General features: G+C 38.9%; 1 protein-coding gene across 2 annotated transcripts; it reads right to left on the reverse strand.

Annotated features, from left to right (window-relative positions):
- Positions 1-524: 524 nt before the first annotated feature.
- On the reverse strand, positions 525-8,994 carry cmasa (cytidine monophosphate N-acetylneuraminic acid synthetase a). 2 transcript variants are annotated; one of them, XM_024288212.2, is made up of 9 exons: positions 8,660-8,994; positions 6,497-6,639; positions 6,264-6,419; positions 3,981-4,209; positions 3,743-3,902; positions 3,501-3,666; positions 1,978-2,181; positions 1,728-1,905; positions 525-1,330 (listed from the first exon to the last, which is right to left on the reverse strand). In XM_024288212.2, exons 1-9 carry the CDS (start codon positions 8,869-8,871, stop codon positions 1,303-1,305), a joined length of 1,476 nt encoding a protein of 491 aa, XP_024143980.1. In that variant the 5' UTR covers positions 8,872-8,994; the 3' UTR covers positions 525-1,302. The 2 variants fall into 2 exon arrangements, with proteins under 2 accessions (XP_024143980.1, XP_024143979.1); XM_024288211.2 differs by having other exon boundaries at positions 1,728-2,181.
- Positions 8,995-9,219: the final 225 nt, after the last annotated feature.

Genomic DNA, 9,219 nt, shown 5'->3' on the forward strand with positions numbered 1-9,219 from the left:
AAGCTACTAAATATAAAAAGGCTAGTCAAAGATTGGAAGATCTGACTGATAACATACAGATCAATGCTCGTATTAGCACAGGGTTAGCATTAGGCTATCAAACAAATAATTTTAGTTCAAATTATTTAAAATACTTGAATAGAATATTAATAATAGTTTTGGCATAAAAAGATTATTACGCAACAAAAAATACTCAAAGAATATGTTTAGAAGACTTTAGTGATACTGATATTCATGCTAGTCATAGCATCAGGTTAGCATTATTACCCTACTAGAAAAAAAAAAACCTTTTCAAATAATCATGAGTAGACTAGACTAATACAAACATATTCATACTAGCATTAGATTTTACTACAGAAAGAAATGCTAGTCGAAGAATTAGACAAAAAAAAATACTGACAAATTAGTACAACACTGAAAATGCTAATCATAGCATCGGACTTGAAGAGGGATGTAGCTCTAGCAGATGAGCATCATCTCAACATTTGGGAATTTTATTTTGTGATATGTACTTTTTTTTTTTAAATTCCCCTTTGTGTTCTGCCCTGTTTTAAACATAGTTCTCCATTTTTGCTGTAAAGAAACACTTTGTTTCAAGTTGTTAACACATTTTAATACGGTTCTGTATGCTGGATGGATGCAACATTTAAAGGCACTAGTTGTGAAATTGCATGTACATAAATGATGTTGCTGAATAAAAATAGAAACAACAAAAAAGATTGAGTTTTTTGCAGTTTATTTCAATAGATAATTTATTAGTCACACGAGTGTAAATTCACTAACACGGAGACCTCAGGCCCCAGCCCAGCCAGAAGAGTAGCCCCCTCAGCACGTCAGGAGGGCCAGCGCGAGGTCCCACCCCCGGAGAGCCCACCAACCCCACAAGAGTAGCCCACCACCATCCAGCAGCACTGAGCATCCCCCACCCCAGGAACGAGACAGGGCCCCCCCAAGGGACACCTGCTCCTATGCCCCAGACAACCACCCGCCCCGCCGCGGGAGGTCTGGGTGGGGGGCAAGGCAGGGGCCGCCCACCCCCGCCGAGGAGAGGGGCACCCAAGGGAATCGGAGGAACCGGATTTCACAAAATCCGATTTATTTTTCCTTCTGACACATTAGTGAGAAAATCGCACCAAGTGTACACATTGCCATCACCATGGTGATAAGTCCTATAATTCCCCAACAATAACGTTTTCTTCAGATTTGTTCTCAAAGAAAGACTACAGTGAGTCTAACTTGGGCGTTGGAAAATTCTTAAGTAGAAGATCAAGATCTTCTGGGTTTGTTGGTGCTTCTTCTGCCTCAACATTGTGAGGAATTTCCTTTTTTCCTGAAAGACAAACAAAAAACACAGTTATTAGTAGATTCAAGGCAAGAAACACCCTCTACCAGTCTAACATCTACAAACAAATTAACATCAGACAATGAAAGCTTTTAAATTTTTAAAGTCAATGTTTGAATATCTCTGGTTACCATTGAAGAAAAAAAAACAAAAAACTTTAAAATGTTCTTGTAAAGCTACGCTCACACTGGAATTGGCAAAGGTCAAGCAACAACTTTCAATAAATAAAGTCAACGCAAACGTGCATTTCGTTAGTAGGCAATAGAAAAACAACAATAAGCCCCTCCCTACTGGTCCAGTGTGAACGCCATGGGCTAAACCCACAGTGTACAAAAATTTAATGTTAAGACTTGTGTTCGTTCACTTGGAAACACAGGTACCATACTTTGAGTGCCTGGGGAAGCATCCGCGTATTCCATTTCCGGAGCCAAAGTCGTTTAAAGAAGCCGATGGATTTCCGGGGTCAATGTCGTTTGAAGAAGCCATCTCAATTCCGGAGTCAATACTGCCTGAAGAAGCTGTCGCATTTCCAGGTTCAATGGCGTTTGAAGAAGCTGTCGCATTTCCAGGGTCAATGGCGTTTGAAGAAGCTGTCGCATTTCCAGGGTCAATGGCGTTTGAAGAAGCTGTCGCATTTCCGGAGTCAATACCGGCAGCCTGGTGGCTCTCGGCCTCTCGTTTCTTCCGAATAATGTACTCAGAAAACTCCCTCACAGCTCCCATTCCTGCGGCCTGTTGGCAGCTGTACTTAGCAGCGTTCGCAGCATCCACAGGTGCGCCTACAGGAACCCCACTCAGGCCCGACAGGTTCAGCCAGATGACATCTGCTTCGTCATTACCTGGGAAGGAAAACCGACAACAATCTTGAACTCCAAAGGTTCACTATAAGATAATCGTTCTGAAGACAACAGACAACCCTGGAGCATTTTTACCGGAGCAAACAGCAGAAAGTACAAAGCAAATAGATCCACACCTTAAATTCAAACTCAGGCCCTGAACCGTTTCTGTTTACTGAACATTTGATGGTTTTCAGTTTTGTTCACCACATATGTTAGCAGCTCATTTTTTAAATAAAATACTACATAAATACTAGAAAGTTCAAAACAGAGGACAGAACAAAGGAAAAAAAAGTGGAGTTCCCCAAGGTTCAATTCTAGGCTCCATTTACATCCATTTGTCTGTATATATATATAAAATATTATCTAAATGTTAAATTTTTAATTTTTACCACCAGTTATTTTTGCTAAATTCAAATATTTCATATATTCGAAAAAGATTAAAAGAAATATAAATTTCAGAACAGAGGACAGAACAAAGAAAAAAAGTCAAATATTAAATATGGAGTTCCCCAAGGTTCAACTCTAGGCCCCATTGATATCTATCAACAAAAAAATGTATCAAATTCTTAAATGGATTTTTTATCTTTACCCCAAATGTTTAATTTAAATATTTTTCATTAAATGAAAAAAAAACAACAAAAAAACGTATATGTTTAAAAAGAAATGAATTACACGCGGAATTCCCCTGGTTCATAGAGATATAATCTAAATCTCAACATTTTTACTACCATTATGCCTGATTAAAAACTAAGAAAATAAATAAAATCAAACTACAGGAAAGCAACAAAGGAAAAAAAAGAATATCTGTGGAGTGCCCCATGTTAAATTTCAGGAGTCTATTTATACACTTCCTCTTAATCTGTATATTGTTAACTTTTGATATAATTCATTTAATTATTTCATTAAATCAATTCAGATATAAAAACTAGAAAGTTTAAAACAGAAATACAAGTCAATCATTAAATGGTTACACAAGATATCATCTAAAACGAACACAAAAAACACAAGTCAAACATTACATCTGGAGTTCCCCAAGGTTCAATTCTAGGCTCCATTTATCTACAAACAAAAATTGTTTCTACTATAATTTATTTGCATTTAAATATTTTTAGACTTTTGCAAATATTTCAAATAGTGTAAATACTTTATTTGTTATAATAATTGTACACTAAAATAACTCCTTCAAGTCCTTTTGTGATGAAATGTTCTTAATATATAAACATTTCAAGCTAAATTATATTTCAAATACTTTTAATTGTCAGTTTGTGACAGTAAGAGTTAAAGTGGTTTTACAGAACGTTAGCGTGCAGCAGTGTTACCCATGTACGCCACATCGTTCCACTTCAGTCCTCTCTCCTTCATGATTGACCGCAGGTCGACCAGCGGGTTCTCTCCCACCTTCAGGACCTCAAACCCCATCTTCTCGCTCAGTTTTTTAACCAGCGCCGGCCCTATGGGGTCCTGGCTGCAGGTCAGTAGGAACACCTGTGGGCAGGAGGGTTGTGCGTGAGCTCATGTGGCTCTGAAGCCGCAGACGGGGTCTGCAGGAGGAGCGGCTCACCGTCACGCCTTCTTTCTGAAGCCTCCGCAGGCCCTCTATGTCTCTGCTGTGGATGGACACCGAGGTCTTTCCAGAGGCGGAGAAATTGAATCTTCCGTCTGTCAAGCATCCAGACACCTTGCAGAACATCAGCCTCATCACCTTACCGAAGTAACCGTACCTGTGGGAAGTCAGATGTATGAACCTGAGAGCTGGAGGAAAAGTTTCAAAAGGTTTGAACTCCATGTCTGTGTCTCACCTGAGCACCCTCTGTTCAGCCACCGGCCAGTCGATGTCGATGTCGATGTCCACGCTGTACTGAGGCTGCATCTCGTAATACGCCATCTTGCCCCCCTGCAGTTGCCCTTCCCTGATCAGGCTGGTGGTGGCAAAATAAAAGGAGCCGTTCTCACACAGCTCGCCGTCCCAGTCCTGGCGCCGAGGACGCTTCTTAGGGTCCAGATTCAACGGCTTTGTTTCCTCACAGGCTGAGGTGAAGGAGGAGCAAAAAGTTATTTTATTTATTTATTTTTTTAGGAAAAGAGGAGACAGAAAAACTGTCATCAAATCCACAATGCCTTTTTTAAAAATCTGTTCTTAATGTGAAATTTGAATTAGTCACTACTTATGTAAAAACATGAACCAATTGCAACATTTTTTTTTTAAAGTTGTAGTATTTGGTGACCACTTATTATCTGTGAATAATCACAATTTGAAATCATATGTAGCGTTACCGTGACAACACGCTCTTTTTGTGAAAAAGCTATCTAAACCAAGAAAACAACAAGAACAATTGATTGAATATGTATTCATTTTGTAAGCGACTAATACTTCGAACCCTACTTCCGTGTTCCATACAGGAAGTACCACTGGGTTGCAAAAAGGCCAAAGTCCCATTGACTTACATTGAGAAACAGACAGTTATTTCTCAGTCATTTTATGTCAGAATAATCATTCTTCCTCTGCTGCTTTCTGATTAACTTCTTTTTTCTAATCCTATTTTTTTTAAAGATTTTTTTCCATTATCACAAGTTATTAGAGTTATAAATTGACCAATCAGATGGCTCAATAAGCGTTTGTGGGTCTGACGTGGAACGTCTGGGGGGTTTGAGTGACAGATGGCGGGTAGCCAATGGGAGCAGACTTCATCAATGGGTCCGTGAAGACCTCTTAACACCTACTTTACAATTCAACCCAGGTAAAGTGACAAGCTGCTGCTGCTGTGCGCGAGGGGGGGGGGGCCTCTCCTGCGGCGTCACCCAAATGCTCCTTTTATCTCGACAAAAAGGAATAAATGTAAGTAAATCCCAAAGGACCGCTGACAGAATCAAATGTTGGAATGGTTCTCCCTCAAAGGCTTCAACAATTCTCTCGAGCCGCCGTTATTAAAGTAGAAGCTGTTTACATCCGCGGTCTCGTGGTCGAGGCGTGGAAAGAGGCGGACACTCACAATAAACTCACTCCAGATTGGCGACAGTACTTCCTATTGATTCATGACTCAGCTATGACTCAGAGACTCAGACCAATCGCTGAAGATGGGTTGCAGACGTTTGCAATATGGCGATAGCCGTTTCAGGAAGTGGTGGTGAAAGCGGCGGCCTACTTTCATGAGGAGCGCAGGTAGTGCATTTCCAATGGGGGACTTCATGGCTCGATAAGTCCAGTATTTTTGCAGTCAATGGTCAATACCAGCAACCTGCTGGCTCTAGGACTTGGCAAGAGCATTTTTACCGGAGCAAACAGCAGAAAGTACAAAGCAAATAGATCCACACCTTAAATTTAAACTCATGCCCTGAACCGTTTCTGTTTACTGAACATTTGATGGTTTTCAATTTGTTCACCACAAATGTTAGCAGCTCATTTTTTAAATAAAATACTACATATATACTAGAAAGTTCAAAACAGAGGACAGAACAAAGGAAAAAAAAATGTGAAGTTCCCCAAGGTTCAATTCTAGGCTCCTTCTACATCCATTTGTCTATCTGTCTGTGTGTATATATATATATTTTTTTTTTCAAAATTTTACATTTTTACCATCAATTATTTTTGCTAAATTCAAATATTTCATATATTCAAAAAAGATAAAAAATAGAAAGTTCGAGACAGATAAAACAAAGAAATGACAGTCAAATTAACTGACAGTTATGAGACAGACTCCCCTTGCAACGCAACAGAGATGCACCGCAGACGGACCAAAGCAGATGACATAAACCACCACCACACCCAGTTTTATCAGAGGGGACTTCACATGGACGGACTTTAACCAGGAAGAACCTCAAACACAGTAGATCCAAGAGATCAAAACAATAACAACTCGTTGGATAAAGAAGCACAACCCCCAAAACACCTGTCGTAGCCCAAAAACAAACCACTCAATGACCAAATAGTTCCTCTCAGACGCTAAGAAGAGGTCTGTCAGAAATGGAGGCCTCATTATAACCTTAAAAGTAGTTCCTCAAGATTTGGTTTGCTGGTTCTGTGCGGTCTAGAGAGCTTTAGTCCAGAAAAGACAGGAGTTCTAGCAGAAGCCTCAGACACTCACATCCTTGCTTGACCTCCTTCCAGCGGAACTGGTGCCTCCTGACCACCGAGAAGACCGAGTCATACCGATCTTCTGTGATGAACTTCAAGGCATCTCTCAGGTGGAACGGATGCAGACACGGGGACGTAGCCTGGATGTTGCAGACCACGTCCACACCTACCGAAACAAAGGAGGTCATTGAGGCCAGATTTAAAGGTCGTCAGCGCAAAACTGCAGGTCAAATTCCCCTCTACCTGGATTCAGCTCGACAAACTCTTGAATAGTTTCCAGAGACGTAGACGAATCCTTGGAGACTTCGGGACTTCGTATATGTACTTCAGCACCAAAGGATTTGGCAATTTTCTCAATCTCGGCATGGTCGGTTGATACCCACACGCTAAAAAACAAGAAAGAAAAAATAAATAAATAAAGAAAATCTCCCTTTTACGATTAAAACTGAATTGACAACTGCGTTTATGCTATACATGATTGTTTTGAAATTCTATAATCCTTTTTAAAAAAAATATGGATAAAAAGTCTTGGAAAAAAACTGACTTCATAGTTGTGTTTTCATGACCTGTTCCGTACATACATCACATATTTTACTTTGTTTTATGTTCACTTTTGCAGTCACCTAGTGCTGCCACAAACGATTATTTTAGTAGTCGAATAATCACCGATTATTATTCCCGATTAGTCGACTAATCGGATTAAAAAACTAAAAACTTTAACTACAAACCAGATATATTCTCACTAGCATTATCTGCAATAATGCTAGTGAGAATGCTGTCAGTGGAATTTGGCAGCTGAAGATGCTGAAATTGATTGCTAAAAACGCTGAAGCTGATAGCCACTTAAAATATTAGTTAAATGCCAAATTAGCTTAGAAAACTGATAAAAGGCCTAAGTTAGCCAAAACAGTTAGCATGCAGCTGAAATATTAAACTCAAAATTACCCTGAAAACATTGAAAAAAATGCTAATTTAGCCAAAACAGCGAGCATATATCTAAAATATTAGCCAAATTCCAAAACAGCCTTAAAAAACTAAAAGAAAAAGCTTAAGCAAAACAGTTAGCATGTAGCTGAACTATTAGCTAAGCTACAAAATAGCCCAAAAGCCTGAAATAAATGCCGGAATAGTAAAAAAAAAAAAAAACTTCCATAAAGCCATTATAACTTTCAACTTTACTACACTCTGACTTCCTATAATATAAAGTGACGATTAATCGACTATTAAATTAGTCGTCGACTATTTTAATAGTCGATTAATCGCTGATTAGTCGACTCGTGGCAGCCCTACAGTCACCTAGTACATTTGTTGCTGCACCACATTTTTTCTATTTTACTTGTCAAATAGCTCTAAAGAAGCTAAGCAGGTTTTTTTTCCTGTCATTTTTTAGGCTTTATTATACCTTTTAAGCCACATCAAAGGGATCAAAGGAGATAAGATCATTGTTGTAAGTTCCCTTTTGAGCCATGCACATTTTAAATGTTTTAAATAAAAATCAATACATTTCAGAACCATAACATAGTGAGGCATGTGTGCTCTATTTTAACTATGAGAATTTAGCCATTGGAACTGTCTACAATGTCGATTATACAGTAATAACTAGAAAAGTCGCATTACCTGCGATAATGCTAGTGTGAATGCATTATCGCGCAAATGCGGTTGTTGTAAATCGCGTAAATTGCTTAAATTTGCAGTAATTGCTTAAATTGTATAACGTGCATTAAGTGTTTAAAGTGAATAAGTGTGTAAAGTGCTTAAAATGCATTAATTTGCATAAACTGTATTAATAGCTTAAATTGCGTAAAATTGTGTAGTTGTGTAAAGTTGTGTTAAATTTGTGTAACTTGTGTAATTGTAATAATGTGTAGTAAAAGCATGAATTTCCTGAACATGCTGGATGTGTAAAATTGCATAAAATGCTTGCTTAAAATTTGCACAAATTTGTGTAAAATTGTGTAAAGTTGTGTTAAATTGTGTAATTTTGTGTAACTTGCATGAATTTTAACAATGCTGGAAGTACAAGCATGAATTTCTGGACATGCTGAATCTTTTAAATTGCTTAAATCGCATAAAGTGTGTAATTTGCAGGAATTTGTAAAAAAAAAAAAAAATCCTATTAGTTATAATGGGGCTGAAAAAACGCACAAATTGTGTAACTACGCAAAAACTGTAAAGTGCACAACTACTAATAATACAAGCAGGAATGTCCTTAACGAGCTGAACGTTTTGATACCAAGATTGTGTAAATCAAATAAAGTGTGATAAAGTTTTTACGTGTCAAAAAACGTACGGAAGAAAACGTAAATGAAGAATCTCAATAGTGTGAATGCATTGAATGCATTCACACTATAATAATTGTGCGAAATTAAACGTAAACGTGGAAAGTAGACATGTCACTGTTTGTACCTGTCAAACAAGCCGGAGTCGATAGCAGCCCTCAGCACCCAGCCAATCAATGGAACTCCAGCTAGCTTCTTGATGTTCTTCAGCGGGATCCCTTTGCTCCCTCCGCGGGCCAGAATCAGGGCCACGACGTTCCGCTTGTCCTTCATGTCGTTCATCTTCTTCATGGGGATCTCGGCCGGCTCCTCGCTCGGAGGTCGCTTTGGGGCAGACATCTCACCTTTTATAATCCCGCAGGTAGTAAAGAAAGACAACAAGCTTGTTGTCACGGGGACTGACAGTCACTACCCCTCCACCCCGACCGGTACCCGGAAGCAAGACCGGTACCCCGCATGCGCGAATCCTCTTCTTCTTCTAATACGTTCCGGCAGGCTGTACACTGCTGCCCCCCACAGGTTTTCAGTAAAACTTAACTAAATCCTAAAATATAAACCAGTTTGACGGAGAAAATGCAGGAGTGCTTTTCTAACCAACAAATCAGTAACGCATAAATATGGAGTCTGGAAAGAGCCAATTTGAAATAAATATATACACAGTTAAATAAATAAATAAATGTCTAATTA

This window comes from Oryzias melastigma, linkage group LG18, assembly GCF_002922805.2.
Source record: "Oryzias melastigma strain HK-1 linkage group LG18, ASM292280v2, whole genome shotgun sequence".
NCBI classification, from domain to species: Eukaryota; Metazoa; Chordata; class Actinopteri; order Beloniformes; family Adrianichthyidae; genus Oryzias; species Oryzias melastigma.

What these genes read in the sequence shown, in the direction of transcription:
- cmasa (XM_024288211.2), bottom strand. Translation starts at nt 8,871, where the DNA reads ATGTCTGCCCCAAAGCGACCTCCGAGCGAGGAGCCGGCCGAGATCCCC. An exon ending in GCTGAACAGAGGGTGCTCAG is followed by an intron (nt 3,903 to 3,980) that starts GTGAGACACAGA and finishes GACTTCCCACAG; the next exon opens with GTACGGTTACTTCGGTAAGG. An exon ending in TTCAGAAAGAAGGCGTGACG is followed by an intron (nt 3,667 to 3,742) that starts GTGAGCCGCTCC and finishes TCCTGCCCACAG; the next exon opens with GTGTTCCTACTGACCTGCAG.